Here is a 26,770-nt window from a genome sequence, read left to right on the forward strand (position 1 = left end):
CTCAGAGAAAATTAGTTTCTGAAATGCGAATTGTTATATGTACCTTAAATTACATTATCTACACCATTCCTCTAGGTTAAATGTGTAGACGGTTTGGGGAGTTAGCTCACTTCTGAACGTGATTTGAAACGAGGTGTGCCATTGAACGTTAGCCCAACTAACCCCTCTGCACGTGTGGAGAGAGACTAGGTTGCAAACTTTGCTGGTTTGGTGAAAAAGTAAAATGTTGATCAAGAGTCGCCGCCAGCAAAATAAGCCAACATTTTCTGAAATTGGAGTAAACGCGTAAAAAAAAAATCGGCGCACATCCCATAATTGTAATTCAATTTTTTTTTTTTTTGCAAAATACAACTGTACGATAATCGTATTTTGCAGGCAACTTATGTTCTGATTCGTGTGCTGGTTTATATAGAAACTAATTGATTTTGTTTTCACAGGTTAGCTGCAGAAAAGTTCCCTTGAAGTGAGCCACGTGTGGATGTGACTTGCATGTATGTATGTCTTCATGCCCAACAACATATTGTGAAATAAATATCCTTCCCAATGATTATACCAATCACTACCCATCTGACCCATTCATATGTCTGGGGAAGATTATACACACGCTTTCAAATGAGGGTGTTATCTTATATTTTCTTAACTAAAGTGCACCTCTACTGTTAAATTTAACAGTTTATTTTATTACTCCGATTGTTTTTACAGGGTTCAACTGCTGAAATGTTTCCCCGAGTTCAGGTGATGTATTGATATAGATGCATAATGACCTGACTGCTTTGCCTTCATGTTACTTTAAATTTGTTGTCAAATAAAATCAACTTGTCAAGAAAGTTTTGTTTTGTGACATTCATTGGCTGTTGCTACTTTTTTAGTACACATATTAAAACAATGCAGAAAAATACATTGCCTCTGATTCTCTTTACTGTTAGCATTGATAGAGTTAGACGGCTAATGTTGTAGATAAACTATAGTTACTCTGGTTCTATAGTTATGATTTTGTCCTACTGCTTTATCGCTATTTGGTGCTAATTTGTTTTAAAAAATTGGATTAATCCCTCCCCAAGATATTTGAACAGTTGTTAAGTAGGTAACTGAACAAGATTTAATGACAATTTGAGTCAAAACAGGCAAAAATATTTTATAAAATGTTATTTTTGGCCTGTGAGACTTCTTTTGTAGACTCAGCAAATCTGGACCTTTTTCTTAATAGTCACTCTGTTAGTAACCAAGTTTCTAAAGATAGAATTTAAAATGTGTTTTATGTTATGTGCAAAAAATTAAATTCCATGTAGTTTTTATGTATAAAGCACCAAAAGATACACCTGTTATTTATTCCTATCGCTTAGGTGCCCTTTTTATGAGTGTCAAGTGGCTTAAACAAACAAAAAGGAATCACTCCTTTCAAAATGGTGCCGTACAAGAACTGAATGTGACTGAAAAAATAAAACCCTAAAAGAACAGCAAGAATGCCGAGAAAACTACAGCTCGAGTCACTGGGAGCAAAATATAAATGAATGAGGGGTGGCTAAAGATTTTTGCATATTACTGTAAATGAAATGCTGAAATACTTTAAATGATATAAAGACCGGTTCGTTACTATTCCTACTCCTTAATAAAGAAACACTTTAAAATGATAAATGCTCACATAAAATAGTTATTACTAATATTTTTAGCGTTTATTATAAAAATCTTAACATTAGCATAAGTTAGCAAACAGGGAGAAGCTCCCCCGGAAGTCGTTCTTCTTCGTGGTAGGAGGAGGCTGTTGCTTAGTGCCACGTTGATGGAGACCAGTGGGGACGTGGAAATCTGTCTCGAGTCCGCAGCCGGGACCCGGTAGCCTCTTCTTCTGTTTCTACAGCTGTAAATCCCTGAGCAGAATCGAAAGGGGAACCTGTACGGGCGGAGACAGTTAGTGTTTGCCTACTCTTTTTTTAATGTGTGCGTTCATGTGAAAAGAAGAGAAGAAGAGAAGGTAAGCTGCTTTAGTGAAGTAATAAGATCTGTGTGCGGGTTTGTGTGAGTGTGTAACTGTTTCTTCTCTCATATGTCCCTGCAGGTAGCTAGCAGGCTTCTAAACACAATATCTCATTGCAGCTGCATTAGTCCAAGCTGAACCATGTCGTAGTAAACATGTACAAGAAGTGACAATAAATTTACGCGCATTTCTCGTATTATTCGAGGCTCATAAACGACACGGCTGTGTGGCTTTTAATTGGTCCACCAGCTGTTAGCTTGCTGCTAGCAAGGACTTTTATTTTGTAATTTTAACCAAACGACTGCAAAACTTCTTTTAAAGCTAAATGTAGCATTTCTGATGTCCTTTCCTGGCACAGCCCCGAGCTACACAAAGCGTGTGATAATTAGTGCCAGTCAGAGCAGGCCTTTGTTACTCTGTAACTAGTGTATTTATTACAGCAGCAAGATGAATGGGAAAGCGTGTGTAAAACTGTAACTACTTGTTTATTAAGCGGTCCGCTCCCCTCGATGTAAAAGAGACAGATTCACACTTTTGAAAGTCGTTATTAATATGGTATTAAAATTCTTTGATATTGTTAGCACACCTAACGGAAAATAATCCATAGCAGTCCTGCAATAAATGCAACTCCATGAAGATGTTGTGTTGTGGTTGAACTGATAGAAAAGTCAACACATAAAAAGTTATCAATATTGATTTTTGTTTCCACAGCAGATTTCTGCTTATATATCCAGCCTGTCATAAGTGTCTAATGAACACTTAACAGTGTTTACAATGTGGTAAACGATGCTATAACTCAAATAAACAATTCAGTAAGATTCAGCTGGAACCTCTAAAGCTGGAACCTCTAAAGTGATCATACCTTGGGGAAACGCTAAGAAAAAACTGCACATGTTAACCTTTATAAAGCTACCATTAAAAAGCATTGTATTTAGCCACTTCATTTGAAACTGATCGTTTAAGCTCTTTTTTATTGTCATAGAAACGAAACTACATGAAAGGATTCAATATCTGGTTATTCTGAACGCTAAAGTGAGAGAAAAGTGTCATAAATAAATTGTAATAATCACTGCACAGTCGTTCAAACTATGCCCTTATTTCTCAAGGATGAAACTTAAAGTGATCAACCGCACAGCCATCCAGAGCTGGAGTCCTGCACAGCACCACCCCATCTACCTGGCAACAGGTAGGAGCATGCAGAGAGCATCAGTACAGGCGTGCATCTGCTGCCGTCTGTCACTTTGACATGAAATTACATCATTTATGTCAGTTACTTCAGCCATTTTCACAGCCTCTTTAAGTGGAAAATGACATGTTTAGTGTTGTATATTTAGGGCTGCAAGCATGTGGGACATTTAATCATGTGAAGACGATGCAGGCTTCAGAATTCTCTATGAAGTTGTCCTTATTATGAAAATAGCAGGAGGCCAGGGCAAATATTTGTAAAAGTGGGTGCTATCAGTGAACTTTTAACCCATATTCACTAAATAAGAATGAATGATAAATCAACTCCGCACCTCTGGAGACAGAGTTGTTATGGTGTGACTGTACAAACTGTAGTTGGTGTTAATGAATAGAGTATTTTATCTGTAATTTACACTTAATGTGATGCTACCACATTTTCTGTTGTCAGGACTGTAAGGCACATGAACTAATACAGTCTCTCACCATCCATTTCCATAGTCTTTAAAATGCTCCGCAGCTCTCGTCAGGTTTTTTTTGAATGTACACCAACAGAAAATGTTCTGTCCCATTTCAGCTGGGTTTTCTTCTGTTTCAATTTTAGCCATCATACTGTTGTTTAATCCCTGTTTTACATATTTGACATGATATAGTAAATGTATTAGATAGTAATTGATCATATGAGCTATTCTTATTAGTAAAATACACTTTTAAAAGAATTTATTTAACTTATTTTTGCAGAAATAGCTGGAAGGTTTTTTTTCCTCAAATAATGAGCAGTACCATGCAGATATGTAATATCACAGTTTAAGAATGGATGGATACTAGAAAGGCAAAATTTGCCAAATAAATGATGCTGCACATCCCCAAGAATCAGTTGTATGAGGGATAAAATGCTCTGGACTGATGATATAAATAGAGCATTTATCTTAACAGCTTGTTTTGTTTCCTTGTTTGCATATTATTTTTCACACTTGATGATGTTTCAGATCATCAAACAGGTTTTAATATTAGATAAAGATAACTCAAGTAAATACAAAATGCAGTTTTTAAATGATACAAAAACATTATCCAAACCTACCTGGCCCTTATCAACCGGGTTATGCAGCAGGACAATTTTCGAAAACATACCACAAAGTCCACTTCTGAAAGTCTGATTCAGATGGCAAGGAATCGGCTTGTTTAGTGACCTTAAGTACACAGTGAGATTAGGAACGCCTCAATCGCTACAAATAAATCTGGTAAAAGCCAGCACGTCTCTGGTAAACCACTTAGTATTAGTGTTACAGTTAGGCTGAATTTTATCTACATGCTGAACAAGCATAGTTTCTGTTACCTTTCACATCTAATTTCTTACATACATTTTGACTTTAGAATCCATTTGTTAGAATATTCCCCTACAGATGAAAATGAACGGTCGAAAAATAAACAAGAAAACAAAAAAATAAAAAACAAGTGAAAAGCTAACTTGCTTACCTAAGCATGGGTTCTCAGAAAGCTATGAGACACAGGAATGGAGATTTCCTCACTACTGCAAAAAACCTTTCTACATAGTATAAGAGTTTGAAAAAACAAGACAACTGCACTTAAAGTTTTGTGAAGATGTTTCATCTCTCATCCAACAGGCTTGTTCAGTTCTGTGCTTTGTGAGTTCATTATTAGGGAAGTAAAAAGAGGAAGAATGCTAAATGATCACAATAACAATCCCCTTCACAAATATTGAGTGATAGTGGATATATTCATCCAGTGGTGCAGCTATTGTTGAAGATCAGAAAGCAGTGACAAATATCCATAACAATTTTTAATAAAAAATGGGACTTAAAGGCTTTATTGTTTTTATTTTTATGTGATATTCTTCTAATTTCAATGTAGGACAAGAAAAAATGCAGATTTTTACAGCAAACCAAAGATTGTAAATTGTTTGGATTATGCGTTGGAAAAATGGCTTAATCTATAAACATAGCTGCATATAGAGTTTCTGTTGCTTTATTAATTGTTGATGTTTGATACCTGTATTCCTGCAGGAACATCAGCTCAGCAGCTGGATGCCTCCTTCAGTACCAATGCCTCCTTGGAGTTTTTTGAGCTGGATTTGGCTGAGCCATCTCTGGATATGAAATCATGTGGCAGCCTCTCCTCCAGTCACAGGTAGAATAAAGAACTCTCCACAGTAATATTACTGATTTTCTATTTTTCGTCCTGCTGTTAATCAGGGCTTCTTCTTCTTCTTCCTCCTCACAGATACCACAAGTTGGCGTGGGGTCCATATGGTATGGACTCCCAGGGTCATCCCTCTGGTGTTCTCATCGCAGGTGGGGAGAATGGCAATGTTATCCTGTACGACACTGCAAAGATAATGAGCGGAGAGAGCGACACCATCATCGTTGAGAGCGACAAGCATACAGGGCCAGTGAGAGCTCTGGATGTCAACCCTTTCCAAGTATGGTGCTTTTCACCTTGTGCAAAGGATTTCAGCTTGAAGCTGGGTTTAAACTCAAGGCAGTGACTCATTTGGTGTTTTGTGTCCTTTTTTCCTGCAGACAAACCTTGTTGCATCAGGTGGAAATGAGTCTGAAATCTATATCTGGGACATGAATAACTTTGGCTCTCCAATGACACCAGGACCTAAAACACAAGTATGAAGAATTTTAGCCCTTTTAGTCTAGAACTTACTCAGCTTGACTCGGCTCAGCTGAACTTGGTTTTTAGGGTTTTTTGATAGGTGGTAGTATCTCTTACTAAGTGCTTTTTTAGCACCTACTCGGCCGGGGTCTGAAGCGATCTGAATCAGTCCGAAAGTGTAACGTCAACAGATTGCACGCCACTGATTGGCCAGTCAGGGGCATCACTCGATGAGTCATAAGAATGACTCCTTCACAACAATCAAAACTGCCATTTTTAAAAACCTTCTAACAAGGGAAATGGCTACACAAAAACCAACACCGTGGTGCTCAGTTGTTTTAGAAAACAACCAAAACTGAGTTGAGCCGAGTAAGTATTAGTGGAAAAGGGCCATTACATAACAACAAAATAAATATCTACTAATGGCATTTTCCATTTTCACCCAGTTGCATTTTTAACCAATGTCGGTCTTCTAATGATCAAATATGACTAAAATGTTTTCCTTTTCAGAACTTTAACTCTTTAAATGTCAGTTTGTTTACAACATGCCATGGTTAATTTTCACTATACTAAATGTGAGGTTGAACATTTTGGGAGAATTACTACAGTTAGTGATAAATCCATAACTAGAATCAGCATTAATTTGGATGCTTTTTTGTTGTAAGGACTACACAGTACCTTTCCACTGTCATTTGTACATTTCGTATACTTAAATGTACCATTTAGTGCTTTTTTGGTATTACTCTGCTATTATATCATCATCTTTCAAATATTTTAAGTGTCAGTTTTATGTTGGGCACAGTTTTTCTCAATTCATGTATCTAATTAACATTTGTATATGACACTAATGAATGAACAGTCCATATGAATGGTTTATGTTTTTCTCTTAAAGCCAATGGAAGACATCAGCTGTGTGGCTTGGAACAAACAGGTCCAACACATCTTGGCCTCAGCCAGCCCGGGGGGTCGAGCTTCAGTGTGGGACCTCCGCAAAAATGACCTCATTATCAAAGTTAGCGACCACAGCAACAGAGTATGTTGTCAGAGAAACCCTCAACATGCTGCATTTTCTCCCAGTCCTTTGGCTCTGTCTACTCAACTTAAACAGTCTAAGATCACTGTTGCGTGTTTCTTTCCAGATGCATTGTTCTGGCTTGGCTTGGAACCCAGAGGTGGCCACTCAGCTGGTCTTGGCTTCGGAGGACGACAGGATGCCCGTCATCCAGATGTGGGACTTACGATTTGCTACCTCTCCTCTCAAGATTCTAGAGCATCACTCAAGGTAAGCACTGATAAATCAGTCTAAATCTAATCTGTTTTATACTTTTTCTTACTGATAACAAGTCTCCCTAAAGACCAAAGCAGACTAAATGTATCTTTATAACAAGCTTTATCTGCGTATCCAGAGCCCGATATATCATATTCCTTTGATCCATAAGCTAATATAATTCTAAGATATAGCAAACACTTGAGCCCACTTACTCTTTCTTGCTGCTGGAATACTCAATGTAGCATCATTGTTAAACTGCTGCCGACTAGTCCATAAAATACAGTTTCCTCCTGTCTGAGCTATGTTTGCGAAAACCTGCAGTGCTCAGCTGTACCATTAGAACCATTAGACCTTTAAATAGTGTTGATAATGTGGAATAAAAGATTGTAACTGTGCTCTTTTTCATCTGACGGTTCATTTGACAGGGGTATCCTGGCCATTGCCTGGAGCTTAGCAGATCCTGAGCTGCTTCTGAGCTGTGGGAAGGATAGCAGGATTTTGTGCTGGAATCCAAACACAGCAGAGGTGAAAATTCTGTGTGTGTGTGTGTATGTTTGTGAACTGACAGTTATCATTTCATGATTGCCACTGAGGTTGGAAAGTCATTTTCTTGAATCCTCAGGTTCTGTACGAGTTGCCCACCAGCAGCCAGTGGTGTTTTGACATCCAGTGGTGTCCCAGAAACCCCGCTGTGTTGTCAGCCGCGGGCTTCGACGGACACATCGACATCTACTCCATCATGGGAGGGAGCAGCCAGGCACAGAGCCAGAGGCACGCTGACCAGGTAAGATTAAGTCTCCTGAAATAAAAGTATTGTTTGGGGTTTTTTTGGCATTTCGCCTTTATTGGATAGCAGTAGTGAAGATATCTCCAAAAGTTGATTCTGTTCATCTGGACGTAGCGTTTTCAGTGGGAGAAACGTTTCGTCACTCATCCAAGTGACTTCTTCAGTCTCAGCTGACTGCAGGTTTCCCCAATCTTATAAACAGTACATTTGCATAATGACTGAAACCAGCCCACTGAAAGGACAGTGGGCTGGGAGTGAATAGTGAAGATAGACAGGGAAGCGGAGAGGGAGGGAGAGTGGGGAAGACACGCAGCAAAAGGCTGCAAGTCAGACTCAAAAGCTCCCAGACTGAGCTAAACCGACGACTGTTAAAGTATTGTTTTAAAAACAACATTTAAACATTTAAAACAACTATAAGAGTAGCATCATTTATATTAGACTTACAGTTGGGTCCCTGAATATTTGGAAAATGACACAGTTTTTTATAGCAGCTTTGCCTTTGTACACCACCAGGGGGATTTTAAATAGTCCAGAGCAAACTTTCAGTTTAATGTCAGCTTGAAATTAACCACACTTATCCTTTCTCTCTTTTTTCAGAGCTGTGAATTATTTATTTTTGTTCATATTAATTTGTCTACCTCGACTCTGTGTGTTTCTTACAGATTAGCAACTCGTTTGGGAACATGGATCCATTTGGGACAGGGCAAACATTGCCTCCCCTGCAGCTGCCTCAGACTCCAGCTACTCCAGCTGCAGTCAACCCCCTGAAGAAGCCACCCAAGTGGATTCGCCGACCTGTGGGAGCCTCGTTTGCAGTGAGTTCTGTTTCTTTAAGCTTTCATCAAAAGTACGGTGAGACTGCTTTTCTTTTTTTAAGCACACTTGAAATCTTTTTTGATTTGTTTCCTTTTAGTTTGGTGGGAAGCTGATATCTTTGGAGAATACAAAACCAAACCCCCAGCAGCCTCAGCAGCCCACTTCTCACGTTGTGCACATGAGCCAGGTTGTTACAGAAACAGCTTTTCTGAAGCGCTCCGACCAGCTGCAGGCCACTCTGAGTTCAGGTAACTTCGTGGACTTCTGCCAGGAAAAGATCGACGTGGCTGAAAATGAGTTTGAAAAAACTGTTTGGTCTTTCCTTAAGGTATGAGGAAGCATTAAAAAACACAATTTTTAATCAATAATGTTTTTGCTGAAATTTGTGTGGATAATGCTAATGTGGATGTTATGTGTTTTAAGGTTAATTTTGAAAGTGACATCCGTAGCAAGTACCTGGAACTTCTGGGGTACAACAAAGAGGAGCTGGCTTTAAAGGTGCGACATGTTATCTGTTCATCTGCATGTGAAATATGATGCTACGCATGTTTTTCAGTTGAACTTGTGATTAATTTATCCATTTGTTGTCAGATTTCAGCAGCACTAGAGGAGCAGTCTGCCAATCCCCTGAAGGTAAGCTTGTCAAAGCAGCTAATCTTATATTGTGAATTTTAAAGGAGTATCTCAGCATTAAATCTCTTTATGGGGTATCAGAGATAAAGGATGCCACTCTGATGTGTGTCCTTTAAAAGTGAATAAAGATGAATGTGACAGTCAATACTTAGTGTGATCACCTTTATCCTTTAACATAGCCTGAAGTTTGTTAGCAAGCTTTCTTGTCATTTCTTTAACTGCTCTTAGTAGTTTTTTTCTGTTCTTAGTTAAGATGATCCCACACTCCGCCAATAATGTTGAGATCTAGGTTCTAGGAATGCCAAACAACACTGATACTGATAGTGTTTTTCTATCCAGGTTTGCTTTTACTGCACTGGCAGTGTGTTTGGGATCATTGTTATGGTGAAAAATAAAGCTGGTGCAAATCAGATGCTTTCCAGGTGGTATTGCATTGTGAATCAGAATCTGATAGTACTTTTCTGTGTTCATAATTCCATCAGTTTTGACAAAATCCCCAGCACCACTCAGTGAAATGCAGGTCTAAACCATAACATATCCTCCTCCATGTTTTACAAAGGGCTGTAGACACTCTCTCCTAACCTCCTCTGTACAAATTGATAATGATGTGAGCCAAAGATTTTAAATTCAGTTCTTGTGTAATTTGGCATACCTCAGCCTTTTCTCCCTGTTTCCCCGCCTTTCTGATGAAGCTTTGTCAAACAGTAGACGGATTAACTGAAGGGCCAGATGTGTCTCTCAGGACCTGTATCAGGTCTTTGCTGGATTTATTTCTAATTCTTATTAGTTTTTTTAGATCTTCTTCTTTTGTCCTCCACTCTTCAGTTTCCTCAGTCTTTTAAAGGATACACTACACACAACCTGTGTAAAAAATACTGTTTTATTCTTGTCAAACTGTAATATCTTTGACATTTTTCATAGATTTAACTTAAATATGAAATGGGAACAAATGATATGTTTTTGTGATGGGCTGCTAGTAACAAAGTGCATATGCATGTAGACAACACCCTGAATGAAAAGGAAGCAAAAAGTTTTTCTGGTACAAGGACTGATAATGTGTGAAAAAGCAGCCAATGTCCAAAGACATAGAGAAGCCGGGAGAAGTACTTCTCAAGGCCACTCATTGGAGAGCCAATGAGAGACTTTTGCACAGTACTGCATGCACAGGAAAGTAGTGGGAAACACACTAACTAGTCAGCTAGCATCCTCCTTCAGATATTTTTATGTCTGTGCTTTCTGAGCTGTGCTTTCTGAGCAGTCCAGGTTTGAAGTTTTCCTTTGGTGTAAAATTGCTGGAAAAGGACTATTGGCTTGCCACATCAGATTTTCTTATTTAAACAAGCGTCATGGAGATTTGTAATTTTTAAGTCTCTCCTGAGACTCAGCCTATTCATTTATGTCCTCTGTAATGGACATTTGTTTTTGGTCTATATCTTTTGACTTAAGTCCCAGTGTGCTTGAAATAGGACATCCTGGCCTTTACAATTATATCTCATCTGTTTGCTCCAAATAGGCAGGAAATCACCAAAAAGTTAAACTGAAAGATATTTTTTCCCCTCAATCCTCACAAACAAAAGCAACTCAAAAAAGTCGAACCCTAATCCAACAAGAACTCCTGCTTTTTCAACTTTGGAATGAAACCTTTCCAGGCTTTTCCTAGTAGCAAGAAAGAAATATGGATATCAAAACATTATTGACATGATTCTGGCTCATCTGACATTTCATTCTGTGGGTAAAGCAGCAAAATTATATCTCAATCGGTGAAGTTAATAACAATTTGTAAAAAAATCATTAAACATAATGTTTGCAGTCTAATGATGAATAGTAGCAGTTTTATACTGGAAAATGTATCACTAAACCGCTGTTCAGGTTTCCAGACAAGGACTACACACACAGTGTCACCACTTTCATAGCAGGAAGACTTAGCAGCTCAATAATGTAACATTTCCTTCAGGTTTTGTTGGACTCCAAAAACTGAACTGAAAGACCGTATCCCATCACGCTCACATTTATCAGGTGCACACAAATGCAACACTACATGCAACATTAAACATAATGAAAAGCTGCTACAAGGGTCAGCCTGCCTCTTTAAAAGGATGTAGCTGTTACCTTCTAAAAAACTTCCTATGGTCTTGAAATGTTTGTCTTTCCATTCCAAGACCATTTCTTAAATGAGCAAAGTTTTACATTGATGTAAACTTTTTATTTGCTCCTCACGTGTATTTTCACGACACTGCTATGCTATGCAGTCCATATTTCACCCCACATTGGTCTCCATTCAACTCAGCCTGTTCTGATCTGTTCGCATTTGTTCACTGACAGAAGAATAAAAAAGTCTGACTGATTGCTGCTGGCAGTAATTACAGCTTGTCAAAGCCTCAGTTCACGGCGGAAAATATGTAAAGTGTTTGTCTCTGTCTTATGTTTTGCAATATGGGAAGTGTTGTAAGCAACAAAGTCGTGTTTCAATGCTATAAACTCAACTTCGCTTTTTGACATTACTCAGAGGAAGCTCGACATTTGAAAGTCACAATCACAGCAAAAAAGTGGAAATTCTTGAGTCTGCAGTGCCGCACACTTTAGGAAAGCACTCTGTCACACGCGCTTGTATGCACTGCTCACTTTCTGTATAAATGTATTGCAGTGTTTATGCATCTGCTTCCACCAGTGACCTCAAATAGGAGCTTTACTCCAGTGCTAAATCTAGTGATTTTGCTTTTGTCTTCATTCTCTGACATATGGAAAATAATATTGGTCTGACTTAGGTTCTGATCCCAGTTTGAAATTCACATTTCCCTAAATGTTGATTTAAATCCACTTTTTTTTTTTTTTTTTTTAGCTGAAACCAATTAAATAATATATGCCTGACCTGACTGCCCCAGTAAGCTGAATCCATACTGTTTCTGGTGATGCACACATCCCAGCCTCAGCCTGATGTGGCAGATCATATTATGCAGTTGACTCTGAATCCATCTCCGCCTCTTCTGTTCAGGTGGATGTGCCCGCTCCAGCCACGCTGCAGCCATTAGCAGACCTCAGCTTCATGCCGCCTGCTGACACTCCAGAGGCAGCATTTGACATGATTGCTGCTGTAAACCTTCAGCCTGCAGCCATGCTTGATCTCAATTCCACTCCTGAAGCAGAGGATGAGGATACAGCAGCACCAGCGGCAGATCCAGAAGATGCTCTTCGCAGTGAGCCATATGCAAATTTGGATCAGGTTCTCCCAGAGTTGGAGGTGGATGAGAATGAGAATGAGGAGGAAGAGGAGGAAGAGATCCCCTTAGATCAGGTACACCTTTGTTTCCCCATTAAAAAGAGCTGAGCAGCAAAGTTACAGGAGTGCAAATTTTTTAGCTGTTTTCAGTAATGAACTTCAGATAATTTGAGGAGAATCAATACAGCATTATTTCCACAGCTGTCCATGAATTAGTAATAAAATGTGATTAAGATAATACATTGTTTAAATTTATAATAGAGAAAACTCAATGAACAAAAAATACTCCAAAATCATTTTGGCTGTAATGTGGAGCTGTCACCAAATATTAAAACAACCTATTGGAAACTGATTGAACACTACGGAAAGCTGAAAACACCTGTCTGGGTGTGCATATTTTTTTTATAATTAATGAACCATGTAATCTGATTACTAACACTGTTTGACTCTTCATGCAGGAATAGATGGATTCTGGGTTGGTTTTAGGCATGCTCAAGGGGTTAGTCCAAACTGAAATATCTCAGAAAAAACTATGAATTGTTATAAAGTTTGGTACGTATACCCTTGTTGCTATGGCAACATTTACTTGATTGAAATAGCAAAAATTTGGCACAGGTATCCACTGTGCCAGGAAGGTGGAGGGCTCACTAAAGTTATCATGAGACTGGCAGTTGTTGTTTTAAATGAAATATCTCAGCATCTTTGGGGTGGCCTGTCATGAAGTTGTTGATCCCATGACTTTGCATAATCTTACATTTCTGAAATTTACAAAACTAAGGACATTTCAGTGAGTCTCAGCTGCACTTTATAATGCTAGTGAGCAAGTGTTGGCATGGTAACCTGCTAAATTATGATTATGAAACTGTACTGTTACTAAGTTTAGCCTCAGGGCCTTTCATTATGTTAGAAAATCTTTAGTATCCTGGAACACTTGAAGGCTGGAGAAAAGATTGAAGCATCATTACATGTTTCTGTTGTTACAGGAGATGACAGCATCAGTTGATGAGGAGCCCATTCCTGCTGAGACATTAGCCCCTATTGAGGTCCGAGCTCCAGCTCCAACACCAGCAGGAGGGGTCAATCTCAGCATTAGTCAAGGTAACAGCACTATCAGTGTTTCAACACATTAACTCAGTAATTTGTTGTTTGCCCTGGGATTTTAACCATCATCAAATTGTAACGGGTATGGATATGTGGCAGGATAAATCCAAAGGTGTGTATAGCAAGGCACCAGAGAGTTGAAAAAGAAATCCACTAGGAGGTGGATTTAAGTGGAAACTTATACTCTTCTGACTCATTATTGCTAGTATTTTCTTCAGTATTAAATGAATCTAGTTAGAGATGTCTGAACTTTTAACAGCTAAGTCTGCTGCTTTTGAGGATTTACTTTTCTTTCAGTAGAGGAAGAAAAAGCAGCTCTTTATAAAAGAAAAGCTCAGACATACATTTAAAGCAGACAGCTGTTATATGATTATAAATTGGTTGAAGGTCTCACACCAGTAAAGACAGAAGCCATTCGAGGAGGGCTTTGTTTGTTGGACATGAAGATGTCACACTTATGAAGCTCACACCTGCCACTGGGTTTTTTCCTAAACATAATGGGGTTTTTTATTTCTTGCCAGATGTGGATGGGCTCATCACACAAGCTCTGCTGACTGGAGACTTTGAGGGAGCTGTGGAGCTTTGTCTCCATGACAACCGATTGGCGGACAGCATCATATTGGCCATTGCTGGAGGGCCAGAACTTTTAGAAAAAACCCAGAAGAAGTATTTTACAAAATCACACAGCAAGATAACCAAGGTGACAACTGGGGGAAACTTCCTTGAGTGTTTTTTGATTAAGAACGTGTTACTGGTGTTGTAATTGTGTATTTGTCCTGCAGCTGATCAATGCAGTGGTAATGAAAGACTGGCACGACATCCTGAAGACGTGTGACCTTCAGAACTGGAAGGAGGCTCTGGCAGCCGTCATGACCTACGCTCAGCCTGAGGAGTTCTCTTCCCTCTGCGGTTAGTTCACATGTATTTTGTTGTTGGATATCAGGGGGTCGATCACCTTTTTTAAGGTGAAGACTTACTGTTTGAATTTAGTATTTAGATTTTCTTCTCTATCCAGGCATTTTGTAAATTCTATATAAATAAATCTATTTTCTTTACTTACATTCAGTCCATCCTGATTTTCAATTTTTTAAGACCTTCTCGGGGACAGACTGGAGGCATCAGAAGATGCTAACCTACAATCCCAAGCCTGTTTGTGCTACATCTGTGCTGGCAATGTGGAGAAACTTGTCTCTTGCTGGACCAGAGTGCAGAACGGACACTTTCCTCTCTCACTGCAGGTATAGAAGCTCTGCTGCTCATGTTTTGTTTTTTAAATGTGTAGTGGCACATGTTTAGCTGCTTTGTAGGTGGCAGAAACAAGCTTATTAATGCTTTTCCTTTGATTGAACAAATTTGTCTTTTATCTTTCAGTTTTGTTTCTTCCAGGAATATGTCTGGCTTTTTAGCTGCTAAACACTCCTCTATGTTCACTAGCTCTCTCCAGCTGTGTCTTTCTACTCTTTGTTGATTAGCAGGAATTAAACAGTGGCTTATTAGAGCTTTTACAGTGGGAATGAACCAAAACAATCCTATTTTGAGCTTAGGACAGTCACTACCTTTCATTTCGTCATTTTGCGTTATATTATGAACAAAAATATTAATTTTACTTTAAATCTGTGTTAACCAATATTTTTTGTATTAGTAATGGCTCAAGTGATAAGTCATTGCAAAGAAATTCTGAGGAAAATCTTCACCTAACCCTGCAGTGTCCCTGCATTTCCATTCCAGGACAAAACTATATGCTACCATTCCAGCACCAAAGAGCACACAGACACAAGTAGCAACTGGCTGGTGAAGACTGTGAAGTGTTTAGCAGCTAAAGAGACAGTTTTCTGGAGACAAAAATAGAAAGCACGTCCTAAACATGAAGCCAAATTAAAGTAGATAAAGTTGCTGGTTAAGTAAACAGGGAGCTTGTGGATTATGAACTGTTTATAGTTGGCAATAAGCCAATATTTCTCGAAGTGACCATTGACATATTTAATTAATGACGTTGTCGTGCTCATATATTGTGCCTCTGTGCCTCAGGACCTGGTGGAGAAAGTGGTGGTGCTGCGGCGTGCAGTAGAGCAGACCCAGCGCTCTGGCCCCGCTGCTATCGGCATCCTGCTAGCTGAGAAGATGAGCCAGTATGCCAACCTGCTGGCCTCCCAGGGCAGTTTGGCCACTGCCATCACCTATCTGCCTGACAACAGCAACCAGGTATGTACACAGCTGCTGTTTGTTGCACCTGCTCTCTGAAAAGTGTGTGTGTGTGTTTTTTTAATATTTTAATATTTGGGAGTATTTGTCCTTAATGAGATATAAATTTCCATGAATACACTCGGCCTAATCATCCCTGCTGTTTTTCATTGTTACTGGTTATAAGTTTGTTTTCATGACCATGAACAGAGTCTATGGTATTAATTAAAAGCATCAGTTTAAACGAAGCATCACTGAACTGGACTGCTCCACCATTTTAGTGCTGTTCTTACTTAGGATTACATGTCTGTCTGTGCAGTGCACCTGTACAGGTTGAAATGCTGCTTGCTCACCAAGCTTGTTAGTGTTGCTGTTAACAGGACTCTAACAGTTTTACATTAATAAAGTTCTTCTCCATGCAAACATCCAGACATTTAAATGACAGTAAATGACCTTTTTCACGTTCAACAATAGAAATTTAGATTTTTATATAGTCAGTTTATATATTTTTTTTGTCAGTTCTTATATTAAGACATCTGAGGGATTCAATGTGTTGTTAAACCTCTTTACATTGACAGGTTTGGTTCATTTAAGGTTAAAGGGGGCTCTATGAGACCCACAATGTGAAATGAGTTTGACATCACAGGTTTGGACCATCAGACCCCAGACAGACATGGTCAAATAGAGGGACTTAAGCGAAAAACCTTACTAAGCTCATTTCTTTTTTACTTAAATAACAAATGGAGTTATTTAATTTGTCTGTGTGCAAAGCAATAAAAATGTATAATGTTTTTCAGTCTGTTTAGTTTCATAATTCTTAATCTAACCGCATGGGGCGATCGTGGCTCAAGAGTTGGGAGTTCGCCTTGTAATCGGAAGGTTGCCGGTTCGAGCCCCAGCTTGGACAGTCTTCGGTCGTTGTGTCCTTGGATGAGACACTTCACCTGTTGCCTACTGGTGGTGGTCAGAGGGCCCAGGGTGGCTGTGGCTACAACGTAGCTTGCCATCACCAGTGTGTGAATGGGTGAATGACTGGATATGTAAAGCGCTTTGGGGTCCTTAGGGACTAGTAAAGCGCTATATAAATACAGGCCATCTTATTTTTTTTTCTTAAATAATAACAGAGGTACCAAACATACAAACAGTAAAAACCATTTTATTCCAGTATTTTTTTGATGGCATGCACACTTTTTATTGTGCTCAGTTATTGGAAACTACAGAAGGAAAAAAAAATGAAGTGATCAGTTGAGAAGTATTGCTGTTACTGGTGTTTTTTGAAATCATTTATTATCATTTAATATGCAATGTAGCTTTCCTGATCAAGAATGACAGGCTCTAACCAGGTCTTTTGCTCCATTCAGGTTGCCATTCAGCAGCTTCGTGACCGTCTCACTCGGGCTCTTGGGCAGCAGGGGTCGGCTCCTGGAGCTTCAGCGCAAACCCAGAGAGCTCCATCTCAGCTGCCTGCCCCTCGGGCTCAGCTTCGGCATCCTTACACCCAGGTCCATCCCACCATGGTGCCTCAGCCCACCCCAGCAGCACCAGTCCCCATGCCTACATCCGCCTCCGCCCCAGCACAGCCACAGTATTACCAGCCAGTATGTTCCGCAGAGCTGCCACTACATCTCATAACAGTGTTTACACACAGATCTGATTTTCTTGGTTCTTATCTCTCTATCATTTACTCTGATTTGCATTTGTTATGATTTTATTGACAAATTTTTTATACAAATGTATAAACTACCCAAGAATAAGATTCTGAAATCCAGCATAAACATACACAGTCTTAACTACACTGTAATAAAAAATTGGATTTAAAAAAGAGATACTGCAAGTAAGTGATCGCCACATTTTCCCACATTAATGAAAACAGATGTATAACCATTTTCATACAATATAATACAATTTCATAGAATATAGTTAACATAGTTTCTTTTCTTGGGAGTTTTGTTTATTCAACAATATCTGTCTTTAAATCTAGGAAATGAGAAGATCTCTCTCTCTTAGCCTTAATTTACAATTCCAGTTCATGTGTGTGGATTAATCTGTTCTTTGATGTGTTCATGTTGAATCTTGCTTTAAGTTTATATCAGACCTGAGGGCAGACTGGTCTATTTCCTGTTCTTCCTCTAAATTTGACATCTCCACACTTACTAACTACCTGACAAAGTGCTCATTTTAATTTCCTGATGTGTTGTAGTCATTTCATCATTTGCCAGTCCATTCTTGCCAGGGTTTAAATGACAAGCTGTGGGTACTTTTATCAGCATCTGGGCAATTTTGTTACTGTGTCTAAACTTTCTTTCAGGATGTTGTGTTCTTGTAATTTGAACCTTGGCTCGTATAAAGTCCTCTCTTATGTCCACCCGTCCAATGTTTGTGCATTGTGGCGTTGTTTGGTGTGTGCTCCCCTCCCATGCTGCGGCCATCATTGGTATGTGCCGTGTGTTTCTGTGTGCTTCAGATGAGGGCAGCCTCCACTGTCACCTCCTGGAGTAACCAAACTCCCACAGCCCTCCCCAATGTCCCTCCTCCTCTTCAAGTAGGCAGCGCCTCTGACCAGAAGGTATACTGAGCATTACCGCCCATTCAACCTTGACACACACTTCTTTTTGCAATTTAAAAAGCTTCACTGAGCAGGCCAAAGGTCCACATCCCAAACCTTCCCATGGCTTCCAACCCTCATTGCTAGCTACCATCACTGAACTTCCTGTTAGTACTTCCGTGGCTACAGTGCATTCAAAAGCTTCATTCAATCTGTTTCTGCTGCCGCCTCATAATTAATGTGAATCACTGCATGATTTATAGCTTACTCTTCATGGTTTAAAACAAAATGCATGCCCTTCTGCACAAATTAAGCTTCACTGAAGTGCGGTTATTGCATCACTTTTATCTGTGAAAGTTCTTTTAACATAAGACTATTCTGCCCTCTAGCAAAACTAAGCTTTATTATAATCACTACATAACTTGCTTTTGTAGAGCACAGTGTTGATTCTCAGTGGACAGAGGAGGCAGAGTTCAGATTTGTTGTCCCTGCTTTTTCAGGTGGAGCCTTCAAACCCGATGTACGGGATTCCAGCCTCAGGCACGGCTGCAGCTCCTCCAGTCTCCTCCCCTCCTGCCTACATGTATTCTCATCAGTACCAGCGTAAGTGTTTTCACTTCCAGAACTTAGCTGTCTATCATGAGGGGCATTGGCTTACGAAAAAAATAGATTTCATTTTAGTAGAACAACCTTGTCTTGCCACATTAGGCCCAAATTTATCAATATGTATATATATATTTTTTTCTGTATTACTACATTAATACACACACATACCCTTGACAATACAATGCACAGTTTGTGCTTCATTTGGTGGTTTCAGTAAGAAACAGTTTACCAGCTTGCACATTTCAAACACATTTGATACAGTTTTATTCAAGTTTTTTTTTTTTGACCTAACAAACAGGAATATTCCTACAATATGATCCAGTTAGATGATCATGGGCTACGAAATTATATTTGTTGATAAAAGTTCATCAAATGGGCTCAATGTAATACCCGTTTTCAACTACAGATACTAGAAATCTAATTACTATTTATCTTTATAAGCCCCGAGTCATCTATCTGCAGTTCCGGCCTGCAGTGTAATCATCAGTGTACAGACAGTTATCTCTGGGTTACTGAAACCATGAGGAAAACTTCAAAACGTGATGATTATATAAAAGTTGCTTTTATTGTCTCCTTTCTGTGATTTCTGGCTACAGAAGCTATTATTCATTGATGATGCACACTGAGCTAATTTCATTGAACCAAATCAGACCAACATAATGAACACACAAGTTTGAGCTGTGCAGGTTTGATCATTTTTGGCATATTTTAAAGCTGCACTTACAAGAAAAAAAAAACTGGTGTTGAAGCACTGTACTTGTGAACGAGGTTAGGTGGAGCATGCGCTCCTCCTTCAGGCTGCAGTGATGTATGGGGAAATGAATCAACAGTATCTAAATGTTGTATAAAGGAGACAGGATTCCACCAGTTAATCTATTTGTGTATTCTTTGAAACACTAACAAGTATTTTGCTGTTTAACGCTAATGTCGGATCTCTTCTGTGCTGTCATACTTAATCTTAGTTACTAACAGGAAGTGAGAATGTTCAGTTTGTATATCTCTTTGTCAAAACATTGAGTACTTCAGCATGCTCTGCACTGTAACCATCCTGTTGCATGGTGCACTTGGTTTAACATGCAACAGTTTTTTCACTAACAGAACATCCTCTGTGTGACTCCCAGCTTACCCCCAGGTCAACCAGTACCAGCATGGAGCTGGTGGCATGCCTCTCTTTCAGCCTCTTCAGTACTCCTCTGTTCCTCCTCATCCACCTCCTTCAGTAGAGCCATCCTCCCCTCCTCAGCCCCCTGGCTTTCTTTCTGAGTACACACAGCCCGTCCAGTCTCAGCCAATATCTTCAGTCTATCCTGGACAGCCTCCCATCAACCAGTGCCTGTCCTCCTCTCCTCCTTCCCAGCCTCTTTTCTTTCCTAGCTCTTCTTCCTACTCCACTCCTCCGTCCTCTGGAGTTTCTTTCCAGCATGGCGGGCCAGGATCTCCTGTGTCGTACATGCCTCCTCCACCGAGTGGAGTCTCAGGTACAAAGATAGACAACAAGCTGATCCCCGCCTCTCAGAGAACAGGTCTGCATGCCTCTAATCACCCTCACTGTCACTGTGCTCCTTACAAATTCTCTCAGCCTTTAAAACTAGTAGGATTCCAGTTTCCTTTGTTTACCTACACTAACAGTTAATATCATATCTAGTTACTAAATGAATTCATTTCATTAGTGTTAACCTGCAGTGCAGGTTATTACATCTTACCTGCTATAATGTGAATAATAACAGACTTTTTCTGGTCACTATTAAATTAAATCTTAATTATCAAAGCAATTTGCATTTAAATGGTGCACTGGTTATACAATAGTAAATATGTTTTCTGTTACTGTTTACAAAAAGGGAACATATTGGGTGTCTGAAGGTCATTTCTCACAATAAAAGCACTCAGAATGTATTATCCACATAGACAGTAACTTTAAACCCTAAATGGCAGATGTTTATGTTGTAAATGTAAATCTTACAATACTTACATGTCCCATACAATTATGGGTAGGTTTCATATTTAGCAATGATTTTCAATTTGCTTCTATTTACCTGTGTCATCTTAGTATATATGGCAGGAAGGTATGCACAAAAATCAATTAAATAGTACTACAATGGAAATTGAATATGCTTTCTGCATTAAGCTAATATTACGCCTATACTTATTCCGGTGACATAGCACAACCAGATGATATTTTATTCAGACAGCAGTTCAAGTGTGAATCAATAGTGTCCTGCTCTAAAAGACTGCAAAAAGCAACAATGTCACAGGTTTTCAGCAAGACAGTGATAATCGAGACTGTCCTTTTCTGATTTGTTGGGAGAATTCACCAACTATGAACACGTAAACAAACCAGACTACTTTTTTTCCCCATAGATAATAGTAATCATACAGTTTAAACTGTGTAAAAATCAGTGTTGTCCTATGGCTGAAAACATTTCCAACTGAAGCTGAGAGAAATGCTAAATGCTCAGATGACAGAGTTGTTATGGACACAGCCACGTAATCATACTTTTTACAGTTTGCATGGCTCCACAGAGTATGAGAAAATCACGGGTATAATTGTGACCTGCTTACAATCACACGTGTAATAAAATCCATCTATTCTGGAAGAAATTTGCACAACATTTTTTTTGATACGATGCAATCATCTTTAACATTCACAATAATTAATGAAAACCACAGTGAATACTCACTCTTTTAAACATAACAGAATCTAATGATTATACAAATCAAAGTTTGGTTAACAGTGTGTTTTTGCACCTGTTTAGCATTTATAAGCAGTTTAATTCATGGTATGTAACACAAAATAATGTCACTTTTAAATGATAAAAGTTAAATTTTATTGAACAATGTCATAATAGGTGGCAGCTGTTTAAACATTTATAGAATGGCACCGTAAAGCAGTGATAAGTGATTGTTTTCATTGCTGAAAAAAAGAATTAATGATAAATGCTGCGCATTAATAAAGAACTAAAAAAATGTTTATAACTCCTTAGAGATATATCATAGTCTGTTATCAATAACCAATTAATGTGGTTATATTTTTTAAACTTCTTATAAATGCTAATAGGGGGACTTGTAATAAAAATTCAAAACATGAGACAGATTTGTTTTCCATTATAGGGCCTCAGAACGGCTGGAATGATCCTCCAGCCCTGACCCGAGCCCCTAAAAAGAAGGTAGGTTTCATTAATCAGAGTTTGAGTGACACATTTTAGAATTAAGACACATTTATATTACTCTGTTGCTGCTGTTCGACAGGCAGTTTGAGGAGGTAAATTGATTTATTTGTAGTTATTGAAATTGTTGGATGAGAAATGCCGTTTTGTGGTCTGTTTATACCTGATTCTGCCTAAATAATGTGAACATTTTGCCTGTCGTTGTTCCTCTGGACAAAGGTACCATTATCTGAAATATAGAGTGAAAATTGAAAAAACGCAATGCAAGCTGAAAACTGAGGCAGTTTTAGTTTTTATGGTAATATGAAACATTTTGAGGTAACTCAAGTTATGTATATATATATGTGTGTGTGTGTGTGTGTGTGTGTGTGTGTGTGTGTGTGTGTGTATATATGTTTTAACACATAAAAGATCTTTGACAATTAGCTATTTTGAAGTATGTGCTATCATTGTATTGTTTGGCTCTATATTTTCTGTTAATACATAATAAGATTCATTATTTATTTTACCTATGACGACTGGCCTTGTATGGAGAATTATTGTTATGACAACAGACCCAGTACTGAAGTGAAGTCAGTAACAGAAAAGGAGTCTTTGTCAAAGAAATCATTTGAATGAAGCCAACACATTTCAAAAGAGGCAACTTTTCCTTTGAACTCCCTCTTTTCTGGCTTATGCCAAGCTTCTTTAGAGTTCATTATGGATAATAGTACAAACTGATGTTTTGGTGTGCTGAATTTGCTTTGTCCAAAACAAAATAAGACAGGCAGAGTTTTTATATCATTTAGGCAGCATTAGCTGCTGATGAACAAGCTCACACGTGCTGATCTGTATTTGCATTTACACAAGTAGAACAGTGAAAGTATGAAAATATGTCCGATGCTGTCAGTTCTAATTATAAAACTGCAACAACTGCAAAATAATTATACTTTAAACATGGCGTGGGTACAACATTTGGCTAGCTAACTACTAGAACAGTTTGAGAATTGAAGATGGATTTCTGGACAGTAAGGAATTCCACATCTGTAAAGTTTACATCTATGTCTGTGTTTAAGTTACAGACAGACAGCCATGACAGAGTTTAAACAAACTGTGCTTACTTCTATTCAGCAGGTTCCACAGAGCTACAACCCTCCTATCCCCATCACTGCTCCCATAATGACCCCGCTGGGCACTGACCCTCAGGCACAGCCAATGTCCTCTGGGGCTCCTTCGGCCATGATGCAGGGCCAACCCGGTGTCCAGGTCCCCTACTCAGGCATGCAGCAGCAGCAGCTCTCCCCTCCACCTATGAACCCTGCAATGCCAAAGACCAGCATGGAGGGTGCACCAGGAGCACCCACTGGAGATGTGATCCAAGTAAATAACTCTCAGGTTTAACTAAATGTTAAACCATAGATTGTATATGATATACTGCAGATGGTTGTCTGGAGGAAATGATATATCTGTGTGTTTGTTTTTAATTGTCTAGCACTGCTGCTTCTTACCAGATTTTCATTGCCCCAATAGACATACCTTAGAATCAACTGTATTACATTATACATGCCCCAAAATGTATTTTGTAACGTATTCCGTTACGTTACTCAATGAGAGTAACGTATTCTGAATACTTTGGATTACTTAATATATTATCATGCTTTTTACAACTACATGAATGTACTATTGTTGTGTGAATTATTACTTTTACTGAAGGTTACTCGCCATACCAATAGCAACTAGATTTTTAAATCTTAATATAAAATGAGTAACAGTAGGGTGGACATTAGGTAAGGCTGCACTTTTTTCAGCGATCTTCCGCGCGTATATAAGACAGGTAAAGGGACCTCTGGCTAATACGTCGGGCTCCGTGTCGGGCTCGTAGCCGAAAACTAGCTTTACTTTCTTGTCTGGGTCAACTTTCTATACATATATTATATATTTACATGCTTCTATCTCCCGTTTCTGGTGGGTGACATCTCTTACTTTTCGACTCTTTTTCTCCCTCCTCGCGCTCACAGACACATAACGGGTATGGCAGTCCATTCTCCCTGCAGCATGGACTACACTGCCCATGAGGCTACATTCTTTAGGGCGATGCCTGTAACACTCTGCCTGTTGCCTTCATATTAAATCATTTTTGTGAATAAGTTTTTGAAATTTATTCTTTTAATGATGAATGATTCACATTTTTATATTTTTGGTAAATACTAGTTGACACGCCTCTTACTTTACCCTTCAGCCTCTGCAGTCCATCCCTGCTGAGAAGATCATGAAGAAACCCATACCTGACGAGCACCTCGTCCTAAAGACTACATTCGAGGGGCTGATCCAGAAATGCTTGGCTGTAGCTACTGACCCTGTGAGTCTATGTAATGAAATTAACAGTGCAGTTCAACAAAGTGAGCCCTTAGATGAGTAACTGAGTGTTCTTTGATCTTTTCACAGCAAACTAAGAGGAAGCTTGATGACGCGAACAAACGTTTGGAGGCACTCTATGACAAACTCAGAGAGCAGACAGTGAGTATCCAGCACACCACTGCAGAGGTCAACAGTGAATCTTGCCTTTAACAAGAGTGTGAAATGGTTGTTTGATCTGTAAAATGTAAAGAAAATAGTGAAAAATTTCTCACAGCCTAAAATCATTTTCTGTATTCAAATTTAGTCATCATAAGGTTAGTGTGATACTCCATGCACACATCTGCAAGTGCCTTGATATGCTGTGAATTTACAATGTGCACATTGTCTCTAAGCAGACTAGAAAGATAATGAGAACCACTTAGTGGTGAAAGTAAATTCTGATGTTTTGCCCAATAGTCAAAACATGAAGAAATTTGACCTCCGGAGTTTAAACAACTCAGCAGATTTTCACATGAGAAGCTCCTTCTAAAAAGAGGTGTTTCATGTATAAAGAAATAAACATATTATAAAATGTAGTCTCAGTCAAAAATTCATGCCATCAACTGCCTTATAATGACTGTTTCCCAATTGGTGTTTTGCATTGATTTGCTACAGTTGGCCATTCTACTGACGTAACTCTGCTGTTCCTCTGTGCAGCTCTCCCCTGCCATTGTAGGAGGACTGCACAACATAGCCAGGAGCATAGAGTCCCGATCCTACACAGAGGGCCTCAACATCCACACCCACATAGTGAGCAACAGCAACTTCAGCGAGACTTCAGCGTTCATGCCTGTACTCAAGGTGGTGCTGACGCAAGCCAACAAACTCGGTATCTGATGAGGCTGAAAGTGCCAGCAGCTCATTTGAGTGCTGGACCACAGGTGGAGAGAGGCCGGACATGGGTCGATCTGAGTATTAAAAAAATAGTTTAACGGGAAGCTTGTTCAATGCAAGCAATGAAGAATTATGTATGAAAATACTGTTAAATTCTTCTTTGTGCCATTCACGTTTCTCAAACAGAAGCCATGCTGTCAGTTGCACTCAGTGGTGAAAGTAAATTCTGAGCCAGTTAAGGGGCTACCTATCGACTGGCTGACAAGCAGACACTAAGCATTTATTTTTAAATCAGTCAACAATTAATACACAAATGTGAAAGATATGAATCAGGAATAAAAAGTGGATAAAGCAAAATAAAGATAATGAATTTTAAGGGCATTCCTGTCTGTTGATAATCAGCGAATCGTGGCAGACTCCTGATGCATGCTGTTGGCTCAAAATTTATGCAGCTGTATCGGCCTGTTCATCTTTAAAGTCTTTGAACTTTTGTGCACTACACTAATGCATATATACCTTTAATTCATAAATATATCTAAATTTTTCTCAAAACTACAAAGTAACACTTTAGTTGTACATACAAATGCATCATTACTTGCATGCATTTTGCAGTTGACCTGCAAATAAGATTGCAGATATAATCACTCATTTTACCAGATAGAACATGAATTTGTTAAAAACATGGCATTATAGTGACAGTTAGGGTTAAAGCAATACTACGTGCCACATGTATTTGGAGTAAAATCAGTGCGTATCAAATGCCAGTTATTTTTAATGCATCTACTATGACTTTTGTTTAAACTTTAAACCCTTTTTTCTGCTTTCACTGACTCACTTTCACCACGAGTGTTACTACATACAACACATTGGACCAAGATACAGTAAGTGTGTGGGATATTTCAGTGCAGAGCAGTGTAATCCCAGGTGTTGAGGACATTGATGTTTTACTTCTTTTGTTTGTTTGTTTTTCAGTGTAATAATAAAGCTCAGCAGAGTGCAATGGACCTTTCAAAAACAGGCTGTGCTTTTATTGAGTTTTTAAGTATGCATGCGTAAACAAATGCTAGCAATCGCCTTCCCTGACATTGGAATTAATTATCTGCTAATTAATCAGACCTCAAACGAAACTGGAAGGAGACTTGTACTTGATTTTCATTCCAATTTTGACGAGGGCTGAAGTCTGAGTGGTCAAGCTCACGTTTATGTTGTTGATAAAACGAAAACAAGTCTTTGTTTTTGATTGACGACATGCAATATTTTCAATAAATAGTATTTATTTACAGTTTGCATTGTTTTTTATTTTGTTTGTGAAATGAAAGATCATTAGTGAAACGGCTGCAGAAATTCTGGTCATTTATATGTGTTTGTGTTTATAACACAATCAGAGTTTAAGATATAATGCACTGTTACACATGCAACTTATTGTTAATGCAGTTGTTTTTTGGAACACTTCGGGCCCCT

At 38.8% G+C, this 26,770-nt stretch overlaps 1 protein-coding gene across 5 annotated transcripts; it reads left to right on the top strand.

Annotated features, from left to right (window-relative positions):
- The first annotated feature begins 1,760 nt into the window (after positions 1 to 1,760).
- On the top strand, positions 1,761 to 26,591 carry sec31a (SEC31 homolog A, COPII coat complex component). Of its 5 annotated transcripts, none has more exons than XM_085464335.1 (28): positions 1,761 to 1,972; positions 3,082 to 3,161; positions 5,182 to 5,305; positions 5,399 to 5,597; positions 5,698 to 5,793; positions 6,672 to 6,812; positions 6,919 to 7,061; positions 7,475 to 7,574; positions 7,672 to 7,833; positions 8,499 to 8,651; positions 8,750 to 8,980; positions 9,076 to 9,150; positions 9,244 to 9,285; positions 12,278 to 12,577; positions 13,486 to 13,600; positions 14,125 to 14,303; positions 14,386 to 14,512; positions 14,696 to 14,841; positions 15,632 to 15,805; positions 17,146 to 17,382; positions 18,249 to 18,350; positions 18,830 to 18,932; positions 20,057 to 20,458; positions 22,044 to 22,099; positions 23,210 to 23,458; positions 24,318 to 24,437; positions 24,524 to 24,595; positions 25,133 to 26,591. In XM_085464335.1, exons 2-28 carry the CDS (start codon positions 3,083 to 3,085, stop codon positions 25,310 to 25,312), a joined length of 4,107 nt encoding a protein of 1,368 aa, XP_085320461.1. In that variant the 5' UTR covers positions 1,761 to 1,972; position 3,082; the 3' UTR covers positions 25,313 to 26,591. The 5 variants fall into 5 exon arrangements, with proteins under 5 accessions (XP_085320461.1, XP_085320462.1, XP_085320463.1 ...); XM_085464336.1 differs by having other exon boundaries at positions 23,213 to 23,458; XM_085464337.1 differs by having other exon boundaries at positions 20,057 to 20,413.
- Positions 26,592 to 26,770: the final 179 nt, after the last annotated feature.

Source organism: Copadichromis virginalis, linkage group LG7 (genome assembly GCF_057382275.1).
Source record: "Copadichromis virginalis isolate Kocher_CV1m ecotype Utaka linkage group LG7, C_Virginalis_male_GT1.1, whole genome shotgun sequence".
In the NCBI taxonomy this organism is placed as follows: Eukaryota; Metazoa; Chordata; class Actinopteri; order Cichliformes; family Cichlidae; genus Copadichromis; species Copadichromis virginalis.

Coding starts and splice junctions, on each gene's coding strand:
- sec31a (XM_085464335.1), top strand. CDS start 3,083: ATGAAACTTAAAGTGATCAACCGCACAGCCATCCAGAGCTGGAGTCCT. Junction 14,513..14,695: donor GGAGTTCTCTTCCCTCTGCG/GTTAGTTCACAT, acceptor CAATTTTTTAAG/ACCTTCTCGGGGACAGACTG. Junction 17,383..18,248: donor AGCCACAGTATTACCAGCCA/GTATGTTCCGCA, acceptor TGTGTGCTTCAG/ATGAGGGCAGCCTCCACTGT.